The sequence below is a fragment of the Oncorhynchus tshawytscha genome, linkage group LG31 (assembly GCF_018296145.1).
Source record: "Oncorhynchus tshawytscha isolate Ot180627B linkage group LG31, Otsh_v2.0, whole genome shotgun sequence".
NCBI classification, from domain to species: Eukaryota; Metazoa; Chordata; class Actinopteri; order Salmoniformes; family Salmonidae; genus Oncorhynchus; species Oncorhynchus tshawytscha.
In genome coordinates, this window is record NC_056459.1 from 39120944 (window position 1) to 39136763 (window position 15820).

General features: G+C 53.5%; 1 protein-coding gene across 2 annotated transcripts in view; it reads left to right on the forward strand.

Moving 5' to 3' along the window:
- otud6b (OTU deubiquitinase 6B) overlaps positions 1-15820 on the forward strand; it is a 34670-nt gene that overhangs the window by 3636 nt on the left and 15214 nt on the right. For both annotated transcript variants that reach the window (XM_042310100.1, XM_042310099.1), the window contains exons 3-5: positions 8495-8596; positions 8790-8937; positions 9800-9964. In XM_042310100.1, coding sequence (XP_042166034.1) covers positions 8495-8596; positions 8790-8937; positions 9800-9964 — 415 coding nt within the window. The remainder of the gene's footprint in view (positions 1-8494; positions 8597-8789; positions 8938-9799; positions 9965-15820) is intronic.

Here is a 15820-nt window from a genome sequence, read left to right on the forward strand (position 1 = left end):
TATCAATTCAATTTTATGTTGACCAAATTCATCACTCTCTTATTGACCTGCATTCAAAAAATCTCCAATTCCACTGCTTAACGCTGTATTTTCGCCGGACAGATTTTTTCGGAGCGGTCAAATCTCTCGTTTCACCTCTTCCTCTCTGGTATTACTGCCCCCCATTTGCAGAGCGGTCAAATCTCTCGTTTCATCTCTTCCTCTCTGGTATTACTGCCCCCCCATTTGCCAGACATTCCAAAAAACTACTTCCAATAAAAAAACAAATAGAAATAAAAACTCATATAATAACACAACACTATAATAACCTTCTGTGACCCTTCTCCCTGATAACCTTGCTGTGACCCCACTCCCACCCTGATAACCTTGCTGTGACCCCACTCCCTCCCTGATAACCTTGCTGTGACCCCACACCCTGATAACCTTGCCGTGACCCCACTCCCACCCTGATAACCTTGCCGTGACCCCACTTGCGTTCTGATAACCTTGCCGTGACCCCACACCCTCCTTGATAACCTTGCTGTGACCCCACACCCACCCTGATAACCTTGCTGTGACCCCACACCCTCCCTGATAACCTTGCTGTGACCCCACACCCTCCCTGATAACCTTGCTGTGATCCCACTCCCTCCCTGATAACCTTGCCGTGACCCCACACCCTGATAACCTTGCTGTGACCCCACTCCCTCCCTGATAACCTTGCTGTGACCCCACACCCTCCCAGATAACCTTGCCGTGACCCCACACCCTCCTTGATAACCTTGCTGTGACCCCACACCCTCCTTGATAACCTTGCTGTGACCCCACACCCTCCCTGATAACCTTGCCGTGACCCCACTCCCACCCTGATAACCTTGCTGTGACCCCACACCCTCCCTGATAACCTTGCTGTGATCCCACTCCCTCCCTGATAACCTTGCCGTGACCCCACACCCTGATAACCTTGCTGTGACCCCACTCCCTCCCTGATAACCTTGATGTGACCCCACACCCTGATAACCTTGCTGTGACCTCACTCCCTCCCTGATAACCTTGCTGTGACCCCACTCCCTCCCTGATAACCTTGCTGTGACCCCACACCCTCCCTGATAACCTTGCTGTGACCCCACTCCCTCCCTGATAACCTTGCTGTGACCCCACACCCCTGATAACCTTGCTGTGACCCCACTCCCTCCCTGATAACCTTGCTGTGACCCTTCTCCCTGATAACCTTGCTGTGACCCTTCTCCCTGATAACCTTGCTGTGACCCCACACCCTCCCTGATAACCTTGCTGTGACCCCACACACTCCCTGATAACCTTGCTGTGACCCCACACCCTCCCTGATAACCTTGCTGTGACCCCTCACCCTCCCTGATAACCTTGCTGTGACCCCACACCCTCGCTGATAACCTTGCTGTGACCCCACACCCTCCCTGATAACCTTGCTGTGACCCTTCTCCCTGATAACCTTGCTGTGACCCCACACCCACCCTGATAACCTTGCTGTGACCTCACACCCTCCCTGATAACCTTGCTGTGACCCCACACCCTCCCTGATAACCTTGCTGTGACCCCACACCCTCCCTGATAACCTTGATGTGACCCCACACCCTCCCTGATAACCTTGCTGTGACCCCACACCCTCCCTGATAACCTTGCTGTGACCCCACACCCTCCCTGATAACCTTGCTGTGACCCCACACCCTCCCTGATAACCTTGCTGTGACCCCACACCCTCCCTGATAACCTTGATGTGACCCCACACCCTCCCTGATAACCTTGCTGTGACCCCACACCCTCCCTGATAACCTTGCTGTGACCCCACACCCTCCCTGATAACCTTGCTGTGACCCCACACCCTCCCTGATAACCTTGCTGTGACCCCACACCCTCCCCCACACCTCCCTGATAACCTTGCTGTGACCCCACACCCTCCCTGATAACCTTGATGTGACCCCACTCCCTCCCTGATAACCTTGCTGTGACCCCACAGCCTCCCCCTGATAACCTTGCCGTGACCCCACTCCCTCCCTGATAACCTTGCCGTGAGCCCACACCCTCCCTGATAACCTTGCTGTGACCCCACCTCCCACCCTGATAACCTTTCTTTGACCCCACTGTCCCTCCCTGATAACCTTGCCGTGACCCCACACCCTCCCTGATAACCTTGCCGTGACCCCACACCCTCCTGATAACCTTGCTGTGACCCCACATCCTCCTTGATAACCTTGCTGTGACCCCACACCCTCCCTGATAACCTTGCCGTGACCCCACTCCCACCCTGATAACCTTGCTGTGACCCCAGACCCTCCCTGATAACCTTGCTGTGATCCCACACCCTCCCTCCCTGATAACCTTGCCGTGACCCCACACCCCGATAACCTTGCTGTGACCCCATTCCCTCCCTGATAACCTTGATGTGACCCCACACCCTGATAACCTTGCTGTGACCCCACTCCCTCCCTGATAACCTTGCTGTGACCCCACACCCTCCCTGATAACCTTGCCGTGACCCCACACCCCCTCCTTGATAACCTTGCTGTGACCCCACACCCTCCTTGATAACCTTGCTGTGACCCCACACCCTCCCTGATAACCTTGCCGTGACCCCACTCCCACCCTGATAACCTTGCTGTGACCCCACACCCTCCCTGATAACCTTGCTGTGATCCCCCTGACTCCCTCCCTGATAACCTTGCCGTGACCCCACACCCTGATAACCTTGCTGTGACCCCACTCCCTCCCTGATAACCTTGATGTGACCCCACACCCTGATAACCTTGTTGTGACCCCACTCCCTCCCTGATAACCTTGCTGTGACCCCACTCCCTCCCTGATAACCTTGCTGTGACCCCACTCCCTCCCTGATAACCTTGCTGTGACCCCACACCCTCCCTGATAACCTTGCTGTGACCCCACACCCTGATAACCTTGCTGTGACCCCACTCCCTCCCTGATAACCTTGCTGTGACCCCACTCCCTCCCTGATAACCTTGCTGTGACCCCACTCCCTCCCTGATAACCTTGCTGTGACCCCACTCCCTCCTTGATAACCTTGCTGTGACCCCACTCCCACCCTGATAACCTTGCTTGACCCCACTCCCTCCCTGATAACCTTGCTGTGACCCCACTCCCTCCCTGATAACCTTGCTGTGACCCCACACCCTGATAACCTTGCTGTGACCCCACTCCCTCCCTGATAACCTTGCTGTGACCCTTCTCCCTGATAACCTTGCTGTGACCCTTCTCCCCTGATAACCTTGCTGTGACCCTACACCCTCCCCTGATAACCTTGCTGTGACCCCACACCCTCCTTGATAACCTTGCTGTGACTCTTCTCCCTGATAACCTTGCTGTGACCCCACACCCTCCCTGATAACCTTGCTGTGACCCCACACCCTCCCCTGATAACCTTGCTGTGACCCCACACCCCCGCTGATAACCTTGCTGTGACCCCACACCCTCCCTGATAACCTTGCTGTGACCCTTCTCCCTGATAACCTTGCTGTGACCCCACTCCCTCCCTGATAACCTTGCTGTGACCCCACTCCCTCCCTGATAACCTTGCTGTGACCCCACTCCCACCCTGATAACCTTGCTTGACCCCACCCTCCCCACTCCCTCCCTGATAACCTTGCTGTGACCCCACTCCCTCCCTGATAACCTTGCTGTGACCCCACACCGTGATAACCTTGCTGTGACCCCACACCCTCCTTGATAACCTTGCTGTGACCCTTCTCCCTGATAACCTTGCTGTGACCCCACACCCTCCCTGATAACCTTGCTGTGACCCCACACCCTCCCTGATAACCTTGCTGTGACCCCACACCCTCGCTGATAACCTTGCTGTGACCCCACACCCTCCCCCACACCCTGATAACCTTGCTGTGACCCTTCTCCCTGATAACCTTGCTGTGACCCCACACCCTCCCTGATAACCTTGCTGTGACCCCACACCCTCCCTGATAACCTTGCTGTGACCTCACACCCTCCCTGATAACCTTGCTGTGACCCCACACCCCCCCCACACCCTGATAACCTTGCTGTGACCCCACACCTGATAACCTTGCTGTGACCCCACAGCCTCCCTGATAACCTTGATGTGACCCCACACCCTCCCTGATAACCTTGCTGTGACCCCACACCCTCCCTGATAACCTTGCTGTGACCCCACACCCTCCCTGATAACCTTGCTGTGACCCCACACCCTCCCTGATAACCTTGCTGTGACCCCACACCCTCCCTGATAACCTTGCTGTGACCCCACACCCTCCCTGATAACCTTGATGTGGCCCCACTCCCTCCCTGATAACCTTGCTGTGACCCCACACCCTCCCTGATAACCTTGCTGTGACCCCACACCTCCCTGATAACCTTGCTGTGACCCCACACCCTCCCTGATAACCTTGCTGTGACCCCACACCCTCCCTGATAACCTTGCTGTGACCCCACACCCTCCCTGATAACCTTGCTGTGACCCCACACCCTCCCTGATAACCTTGCTGTGACCCCACACCCTCCCTGATAACCTTGCTGTGACCCCACACCCTCCCTGATAACCTTGCTGTGACCCCACACCCTCCCTGATAACCTTGCTGTGACCCCACACCCTCCCTGATAACCTTGCTGTGACCCCACACCCTCCCTGATAACCTTGCCGTGACCCCACTCCCTCCCGGATAACCTTGCCGTGAGCCCACACCCTCCCTGATAACCTTGCTGTGACCCCACTCCCACCCTGATAACCTTGCTTTGACCCCACTCCCTCCCTGATAACCTTGCCGTGACCCCACACCCTCCCTGATAACCTTGCCGTGACCCCACACCTCCTTGATAACCTTGCCGTGACCCCACACCCTCCTTGATAACCTTGCTGTGACCCCACACCCTCCCTGATAACCTTGCTGTGATCCCACTCCCTCCCTGATAACCTTGCTGTGACCCCACACCCTGATAACCTTGCTGTGACCCCACTCCCTCCCTGATAACCTTGCTGTGACCCCACTCCCTCCCTGATAACCTTGCTGTGACCCCACACCCTCCCTGATAACCTTTGCCGTGACCCCACACCCTCCTTGATAACCTTGCTGTGACCCCACACCCCCTGATAACCTTGCTGTGACCCCACACCCTCCTGATAACCTGATAACCTTGCTGTGGCCCCACACCCTCCCTGATAACCTTGCTGTGACCCCACACCCTCCATGATAACCTTGCTGTGACCCCACACCCTCCTGATAACCTTGCTGTGACCCCACACCCTCCCTGATAACCTTGCTGTGACCCTTCTCCCTGATAACCTTGCTGTGACCCCACACCCTCCCTGATAACCTTGCTGTGACCCCACACCCTCCCTGATAACCTTGCTGTGACCCCACACCCTCCCTGATAACCTTGCTGTGACCCCACAACCTTGCTGTGACCCCACACCCTGATAACCTTGCTGTGACCCCACACCCTCCCTGATAACCTTGATGTGACCCCACACCCTCCCTGATAACCTTGCTGTGACCCCACACCCTCCCTGATAACCTTGCTGTGACCCTCACACCCTCCCTGATAACCTTGCTGTGACCCCACACCCTCCCTGATAACCTTGCTGTGACCCCACACCCTCCCTGATAACCTTGCTGTGACCCCACACCCTCCCTGATAACCTTGATGTGACCCCACACCCTCCCTGATAACCTTGCTGTGACCCCACACCCTCCCTGATAACCTTGCTGTGACCCCACCTCCCTCCCTGATAACCTTGCTGTGACCCCACACCCTCCCTGATAACCTTGCTGTGACCCCACACCCTCCCTGATAACCTTGCTGTGACCCCACACCCTCCCCTGATAACCTTGCTGTGACCCCACACCCCCTCCTTGCTGATAACCTTGATGTGACCCCACACCCTCCCTGATAACCTTGATGTGACCCCACACCCTCCCTGATAACCTTGCCTTGACCCCACACCCTCCCTGATAACCTTGCCGTGACCCCACACCCTCCCTGATAACCTTGCCGTGAGCCCACACCCTCCCTGATAACCTTGCTGTGACCCCACTAATAACCTTGCTTTGACCCCACTCCCACCCTGATAACCTTGCTTTGACCCCACTCCCTCCCTGATAACCTTGCCGTGACCCCACACCTCCCTGATAACCTTGCCGTGACCCCACACCCTCCTGATAACCTTGCCGTGACCCCACACCCTCCTTGATAACCTTGCCCCTCCCTGATGACCCCCACACCCTCCTTGATAACCTTGCTGTGACCCCACACCCTCCCTGATAACCTTGCCGTGACCCCACACCCTGATAACCTTGCTGTGACCCCACTCCCTCCCTGATAACCTTGATGTGACCCCACACCCTGATAACCTTGCTGTGACCCCACTCCCTCCCTGATAACCTTGCTGTGACCCCACTCCCTCCCTGATAACCTTGCTGTGACCCCACACCCTCCCTGATAACCTTGCCGTGACCCCACACCCTCCCTGATAACCTTGCTGTGACCCCACACCCTCCTTGATAACCTTGCTGTGACCCCACCTTGCTGTGACCCCACACCCTTGATAACCTTGCCGTGACCCCACTCCCACCCTGATAACCTTGCTGTGACCCCACACCCTCCCTGATAACCTTGCTGTGATCCCACTCCTTCCCTGATAACCTTGCCGTGACCCCACACCCTGATAACCTGCTGTGACCCCACTCCCTCCCTGATAACCTTTCTGTGACCCCACATAACCTTGCTGTGACCCCACACCCTGATAACCTTGCTGTGACCCCACACCCTCCCTGATAACCTTGCTGTGACCCCACACCCTCCCTGATAACCTTGCTGTGACCCCACACCCTCCCTGATAACCTTGCTGTGACCCCACACCCTCCCTGATAACCTTGCTGTGACCCCACTCCCTCCCTGATAACCTTGCTGTGACCCCACTCCCTCCCTGATAACCTTGCTGTGACCCCACTCCCTCCCTGATAACCTTGCCCCACACCCTGTGACCCCACCCCTCCCTGATAACCTTGCTGTGACCCCACCTTGCTGTGACCCCACTCCCCCTGATAACCTTGCCCTTGCTGTGACCCCACTCCCTCCCTGATAACCTTGCTGTGACCCCACTCCCTCCCTGACCTCCCTCCCCACTCCCTGATAACCTTGCTGTGACCCCACTCCTTGCTGTGACCCCACCCTGATAACCTTGCTGTGACCCCACTCCCACCCTGATAACCTTGCTGCTGTAACCTTGACCCCCACTCCCTCCCTGATAACCTTGCTGTGACCCCACTCCCTCCCCTCCCTGATAACCTTGCTGTGACCCTTCTCCCTGATAACCTTGCTGTGACCCTTCTCCCTGATAACCTTTGACCGTGACCCCACACCCTCCTTAATAACCTTGCTGTGACCCTTCTCCCTGATAACCTTGCTGTGACCCCACACCCTCCCTGATAACCTTGCTGTGACCCCACACCCTCCCTGATAACCTTGCTGTGACCCCACACCCTCCCTGATAACCTTGCTGTGACCCTTCTCCCTGATAACCTTGCTGTGACCCCACACCCTCCCTGATAACCTTGCTGTGACCCCACACCCTCCCCTGATAACCTTGCTGTGACCCCACACCCTGATAACCTTGCTGTGACCCCACTCCCTCCCTGATAACCTTGATGTGACCCCACTCCCTCCCTGATAACCTTGCTGTGACCCCACAACCTCCCTGATAACCTTGCTGTGACCCCACACCCTCCCTGATAACCTTGCTGTGACCCCACACCTCCCTGATAACCTTGACCCCACACCCTCCTGATAACCTTGCTGTGACCCCACACCCTCCCTGATAACCTTGCTGTGACCCCACTCCCTCCCTGATAACCTTGCTGTGACCCCATAACCCTCCCTGATAACCTTGCTGTGACCCCACACCCTCCCTGATAACCTTGATGTGACCCCACCCCCCACTCCCCCTGATAACCTTGATGTGACCCCACTCCCTCCCTGATAACCTTGCCGTGACCCCACACCCTCCCTGATAACCTTGCCGTGACCCCACTCCCACCCTGATAACCTTGCCGTGACCCCACTCCCTCCCTGATAACCTTGCCCCACACCCTCCTGATGAGCCCACACCCTCCCTGATAACCTTGCTGTGACCCCACTCCCACCCTGATAACCTTGCTTTGACCCCACTCCCTCCCTGATAACCTTGCTGTGACCCCACTCCCTCCCTGATAACCTTGCTGTGACCCCACACCCTCCCTGATAACCTTGATAACCTGCTGACCCCACTCCCTCCCTGATAACCTTGCTGTGACCCCACACCTTCCCTGATAACCTTGCTGTGACCCCACACCCTCCCTGATAACCTTGCTGTGACCCCACACCCTCCCTGATAACCTTGCTGTGACCCCACTCCCTCCCTGATAACCTTGATGTGAGGGTGATTGTAGATAATCACACAGATAAATAACTTCTTGTGTTTTAACAACAGAAATATATGTATACCTCCTTCTCTAAGGTGGACGATGTGAATGGAGTAGAGTCCCTGGCTTTGGAAGGAGAGGAGGAGCAGAAAGATACCAAACAAGTGGGAGGTCCGTCCAAGGCACAGAAGAGGCGGGTGAGCGCTACAGCATTGTGCCAGTACATCTTTACGTATTACCATTCAATAAGTCCTGAACTCCTGCTGTTTTTTGTCAAATTCTCTCATTTACCAGGTGCAGTAAGATGAGATTCATGTAATCCTTAATTTAGTTTCCCATTGGAGTTCAAGTCCCATGTATGTCCTCCCTGCGCTCTCTGAACCCTCCCAGGACAAGAAGGCAGCCGCGGAGAAGGAGAGAGAGCGTCGTATAGCGGAGGCTGAGGTGGAGAACCTGTCTGGGCTGCGACACCAGGAGGGACTGAAGTTGTCCCAGAAACTGGTGGAACGCCAGCTGCAGATCAGGGAGATTTCCTCAGGTAGGACCCGCAGGCTGGGGGGGGTAGGACCCAAGCAGCAAGGGGGTGTAGGCACCCTCAGGGGGAGTGTAGGACCCGCAGGGGGAGTGTAGGACCCGCAGGGGGAGTGTAGGACCCGCAGGGGGAGTGTAGGACCCGGGGTGTAGGGGGGGGAGTGTAGGACCCGCAGGGGGGGTGTCAGTGTAGGGGGAGTGTGACCCGCAAGGGGGGGTAGGACCCGCAGGGGGATGGTGTAGGACCCGCAGGGGGTGTGTAGGACCCGCAGGGGGATGTAGGACCCGCAGGGGGATGTAGGACCCGCAGGGGGAGTGTAGGACCCGCAGGGGGGACCCGCAGGGGGAGTGTAGGACCCGCAGGGGGGGGGAGTGTAGGACCCGCAGGGGGGGAGTGTAGGACCCGCAGGGGGGGAGTGTAGGACCCGCAGGGGGGAGGACCCGCAGGTGTAGGACCCGCAGGGGGGAGTGTAGGACCCGCAGGGGGGAGTGTAGGACCCGCAGGGGGGGTGTAGGACCCGCAGGTGGGGGGGGTGTAGGACCCGCAGGGGGGGTGGGGGGGGTGTAGGACCCGCAGGGGGGGTGGGGGGAGGACCAGGGGGGGTGTAGGACCCGAGGGGGGTGGCGGTAGGACCAGCAGCGAGGGGGGTGTGGCGGTGTAGGACCAGCAGCGGGGGGGGGGAGTGTAGGACCCGTGGCGGTAGGACCAGCAGCGGGGGGGGGGGTGGCGGTAGGCCCCAAAGTGAGGGGGGTGGCGGTGGCGGGGGTGGCGGTAGGACCCGCAAAGTGAGGGGGGATGGCATCGGGTCGTGAGCATAAAGACTCCATTTCATTCCCTGCAAGTTAATGCTAAGGAAACCCTCCCTCAGATGGTCACTGTATGTACCGCGCTGTGGAGGACCAGTTGGGGCAGCATGGCTTATGTCTGACCCTGAAGGACCTCCGGGACCAAACCGCTCAGCACATGAGGAGCCACACAGACGACTTCCTTCCCTTCCTCACCAACACCAACACAGGGGACATGTACACGCCTGGTGAGGACGAACTGTTCTGTTCACTACAGGGACGGTTTAGTTAGACATTAAAGGGTCCTCAGACACAGATTAAGCCTGATCAGGGGCGAGAACAGGACGTAACTTAATGTGTGTCTGGAAAACCGTCTCTGTGTTTGATGTTGTTGATGAAATATACGCTTTGGATTTTCATGCAATGTAATCCGGCAAAAGGATTATTTTGGAGGAAGGATTGTTTTTTGACATTTTGTATCTTATTAAAGCACAATTGAGAAATAATTCATTGAAGTTGTGATATTTAGTGCATTTTTGGCCTTACCCAGGCTATAATGCTTCATCTATAGATGCTACAAAGCAACAGTTGTTATGAGGGGGCGGCAGGGTAGCCTAGTGGTTAGAGCGTTGGACTAGTAGCCGGAAGGTTGCAAGTTCAAACCCCCGAGCTGACAAGGTACAAATCTGTCGTTCTGCCCCTGAACAGGCAGTTAACTCACTGTTCCTAGACCGTCATTGAAAATAAGAATTTGTTCTTAACTGACTTGCCTAGTAAAATAAAGGTAAAATAAATTAAATGAAGCTTTTTACCACTTGCTCTGTAATATGATTAGTATTTATCAATAACAACTTTTCTTGCATAAATATATTTATTTTATTTATTATGTTTCCCTCTGCTGAGTCACTCCAGTGGTTCCCTCTGCTGAGTCACTCCAGTGGTTCCCTCTGCTGAGTCACCCCAGTGGTTCCCTCTGCTGAGTCACCCCAGTGGTTCCCTCTGCTGAGTCACCCCAGTGGTTCCCTCTGCTGAGTCTTATTAAGCGGTTCCCTCTGCTGAGTCACTCAGCGGTTCCCTCTGCTGAGTCACTCCAGCGGTTCCCTCTGCTGAGTCACTCCAGTGGTTCCTCTGCTGAGTCACTCCAGTGGTTCCCTCTGCTGAGTCACTCCAGTGGTTCCCTCTGCTGAGTCACTCCAGTGGTTCCCTCTGCTGAGTCACTCCAGTGGTTCCCTCTGCTGAACAGTCACTTAACCAGTGGTTCCTCTGCTGAGTCACTCCAGTGGTTCCCTCTGCTGAGTCACTAAAGTGGTTAAATCTGCTGAGTCACTTTACCAGTGGTTGCCTCTGCTGAGTCATTCCAGTGGTTCCCTCTGCTGAGTCACTAAAGTGGCTCCCTTTGCTGAGTCACTCCAGTGGTTCCCTCTGCTGAGTCACTCCAGTGGTTCCCTCTGCTGAGTCACTCCAGTGGTTCCCTCTGCTGAGTCACCCCAGTGGTTCCCTCTGCTGAGTCACCCCAGTGGTTCCCTCTGCTGAGTCACCCCAGTGGTTCCCTCTGCTGAGTCACCCCAGTGGTTCCCTCTGCTGAGTCACCCCAGTGGTTCCCTCTGCTGAGTCACCCCAGTGGTTCCCTCTGCTGAGTCACCCCAGTGGTTCCCTCTGCTGAGTCACCCCAGTGGTTCCCTCTGCTGAGTCACCCCAGTGGTTCCCTCTGCTGAGTCACCCCAGTGGTTTCCTCTGCTGAGTCACTCCAAATCAAATCAAATCAAATTTATTTATATAGCCCTTCGTACATCAGCTGATATCTCAAAGTGCTGTACAGAAACCCAGCCTAAAACCCCAAACAGTAAGCAATGCAGGTGTAGAAGCACGGTGGCTAGGAAAAACTCCCTAGAAAGGCCAAAACCTAGGAAGAAACCTAGAGAGGAACCAGGCTATGTGGGGTGGCCAGTCCTCTTCTGGCTGTGCCGGGTGGAGATTATAACAGAACATGGCCAAGATGTTCAAATGTTCATAAATGACCAGCATGGTCGAATAATAATAAGGCAGAACAGTTGAAACTGGAGCAGCAGCACAGTCAGGTGGAAGTTGAAACTGGAGCAGCAGCATGGCCAGGTGGACTGGGGACAGCAAGGAGTCATCATGTCAGGTAGTCCTGGGGCATGGTCCTAGGGCTCAGGTCAGTTGAAACTGGAACAGCAGCATGGCCAGGTGGACTGGGGACAGCAAGGAGTCATCATGTCAGGTAGTCCTGGGGCATGGTCCTAGGGCTCAGGTCCTCCGAGAGAGAGAAAGAAAGAGAGAAGGAGAGAATTAGAGAACGCACACTTAGATTCACACAGGACACCGAATAGGACAGGAGAAGTACTCCAGATATAACAAACTGACCCCAGCCCCCGACACAAACTACTGCAGCATAAATACTGGAGGCTGAGACAGGAGGGGTCAGGAGACACTGTGGCCCCATCCGAGGACACCCCGGACAGGGCCAAACAGGAAGGATATAACCCCACCCACTTTGCCAAAGCACAGCCCCCACACCACTAGAGGGATATCTTCAACCACCAACTTACCATCCTGAGACAAGGCTGAGTATAGCCCACAAAGATCTCCGCCACGGCACAACCCAAAGGGGGCGCCAACCCAGACAGGATGACCACAACAGTGAATCAACCCACTCAGGTGACGCACCCCCTCCAGGGACGGCATGAGAGAGCCCCAGTAAGCCAGTGACTCAGCCCCTGTAATAGGGTTAGAGGCAGAGAATCCCAGTGGAAAGAGGGGAACCGGCCAGGCAGAGACCGCAAGGGCGGTTCGTTGCTCCAGAGCCTTTCCGTTCACCCTCCCACTCCTGGGCCAGACTACACTCAATCATATGACCCACTGAAGAGATGAGTCTTCAGTAAAGACTTAAAGGTTGAGACCGAGTTTGCGTCTCTGACATGGGTAGGCAGACCGTTCCATAAAAATGGAGCTCTATAGGAGAAAGCCATGCCTCCAGCTGTTTGCTTAGAAATTCTAGGGACAATTAGGAGGCCTGCGTCTTGTGACCGTAGCGTACGTGTAGGTATGTACACAGGACCAAATCAGAGAGATAGGTAGGAGCAAGCCCATGTAATGCTTTGTAGGTTAGCAGTAAAACCTTGAAATCAGCCCTTGCTTTGACAGGAAGCCAGTGTAGAGAGGCTAGCACTGGAGTAATATGATCAAATTTTTTGGTTCTAGTCAGGATTCTAGCAGCCGTATTTAGCACTAACTGAAGTTTATTTAGTGCTTTATCCGGGTAGCCGGAAAATAGAGCATTGCAGTAGTCTAACCTAGAAGTGACAAAAGCATGGATTAATTTTTCTGCATCATTTTTGGACAGAAAGTTTCTGATTTTTGCAATGTTACGTAGATGGAAAAAAGATGTCCTTGAAATGGTCTTGATATGTTCTTCAAAAGAGAGATCAGGGTCCAGAGTAACGCCGAGGTCCTTCACAGTTTTATTTGAGACGACTGTACAACCATTAAGATTAATTGTCAGATTCAACAGAAGATCTCTTTGTTTCTTGGGACCTAGAACAAGCATCTCTGTTTTGTCCGAGTTTAATAGTAGAAAGTTTGCAGCCATCCACTTCCTTATGTCTGACACACATGCTTCTAGCGAGGGCAATTTTGGGGCTTCACCATGTTTCATTGAAATGTACAGCTGTGTGTCATCCGCATAGCAGTGAAAGTTTACATTATGTTTTCGAATAACATCCCCAAGAGGTAAAATATATAGTGAAAACAATAGTGGTCCTAAAACGGAACCTTGAGGAACACCGAAATTTACAGTTGATTTGTCAGAGGACAAACCATTCACAGAGACAAACTGATATCTTTCCGACAGATAAGATCTAAACCAGGCCAGAACATGTCCGTGTAGACCAATTTGGGTTTCCAATCTCTCCAAAAGAATGTGGTGATCGATGGTATCAAAAGCAGCACTAAGGTCTAGGAGCACGAGGACAGATGCAGAGCCTCGGTCCGATGCCATTAAAATGTCATTTACCACCTTCACAAGTGCCGTCTCAGTGCTATGATGGGGTCTAAAACCAGACTGAAGCATTTCGTATACATTGTTTGTCTTCAGGAAGGCAGTGAGTTGCTGAGCAACAGCCTTCTCTAAAATTTTTGAGAGGAATGGAAGATTCGATATAGGCCGATAGTTTTTTATATTTTCTGGGTCAAGGTTTGGCTTTTTCAAGAGAGGCTTTATTACTGCCACTTTTAGTGAGTTTGGTACACATCCAGTGGATAGAGAGCCGTTTATTATGTTCAACATAGGAGGGCCAAGCACAGGAAGCAGCTCTTTCAGTAGTTTAGTTGGAATAGGGTCCAGTATGCAGCTTGAAGGTTTAGAGGCCATGATTATTTTCATCATTGTGTCAAGAGATATAGTACTAAAACACTTGAGCGTCTCTCTTGATCCTAGGTCCTGGCAGAGTTGTGCAGACTCAGGACAACTGAGGTTTGGAGGAATACGCAGGTTTAAAGAGGAGTCCGTAATTTGCTTTCTAATAATCATAATCTTTTCCTCAAAGAAGTTCATGAATTTATCACTGCTAAAGTGAAAGTCATCCTCTCTTGGGAAATGCTGCTTTTTAGTTAGCTTTGCGACAGTATCAAAAAGGAATTTCGGATTGTTCTTATTTTCCTCAATTAAGTTAGAAAAATAGGATGATCGAGCAGCAGTAAGGGCTCTTCGGTACTGCACGGTACTGTCTTTCCAAGCTAGTCGGAAGACTTCCAGTTTGGTGTGGCGCCATTTCCGTTCCAATTTTCTGGAAGCTTGCTTCAGAGCTCGGGTATTTTCTGTGTACCAGGGAGCTAGTTTCTTATGAGACATTTTTTTAGTTTTTAGGGGTGCAACTGCATCTAGGGTATTGCGCAAGGTTAAATTGAGATCCTCAGTTAGGTGGTTAACTGATTTTTGTCCTCTGGCGTCCTTGGGTAGGCAGAGGGAGTCTGGAAGGGCATCAAGGAATCTTTGTGTTGTCTGTGAATTTATAGCACGACTTTTGATGTTCCTTGGTTGGGGTCTGAGCAGATTATTTGTTGCAATTGCAAACGTAATAAAATGGTGGTCCGATAGTCCAGGATTATGAGGAAAAACATTAAGATCCACCACATTTATTCCATGGGACAAAACTAGGTCCAGCGTATGACTGTGACAGTGAGTGGGTCCAGAGACATGTTGGACAAAACCCACTGAGTCGATGATGGCTCCGAAAGCCTTTTGGAGTGGGTCTGTGGACTTTTCCATGTGAATATTAAAGTCACCAAAGATTAGAATATTATCTGCTATGACTACAAGGTCCGATAGGAATTCAGGGAACTCAGTGAGAAACGCTGTATATGGCCCAGGAGGCCTGTAAACAGTAGCTATAAAAAGTGATTGAGTAGGCTGCATAGATTTCATGACTAGAAGCTCAAAAGACGAAAACGTCATTTTTTTTTTGTAAATTGAAGTTGACTATTGTAAATGTTAGCAACCCCTCCACCTTTGCGGGATGCACGGGGGATATGGTCACTAGTGTAGCCAGGAGGTGAGGCCTCATTTAAAACAGTAAATTCATCAGGCTTAAGCCATGTTTCAGTCAGGCCAATCACATCAAGATTATGATCAGTGATTAGTTCATTGACTATAATTGCCTTTGAAGTAAGGGATCTAACATTAAGTAGCCCTATTTTGAGATGTGAGGTATCATGATCTCTTTCAGTAATGACAGGAATGGAGGTGTGACTCTGTGTGACTCCAGTGGTTCCCTCTGAGTCACTCCAGTGGTTCCCTCTGCTGAGTCACCCCAGTGGTTCCCTCTGCTGAGTCACCCCAGTGGTTCCCTCTGCTGAGTCACCCCAGTGGTTCCCTCTGCTGAGTCACCCCAGTGGTTCCCTCTGCTGAGTCACCCCAGTGGTTCCCTCTGCTGAGTCACCCCAGTGGTTCCCTCTGCTGAGTCACCCCAGTGGTTCCCTCTGCTGAGTCACCCCAGTGGTTCCCTCTGCTGAGTCACTCCAGTGGTTCCCTCTGCTGAGTCACCCCAGTGGTTCCCTCTGCTGAGTCACCCCAGTGGTTCCCTGCT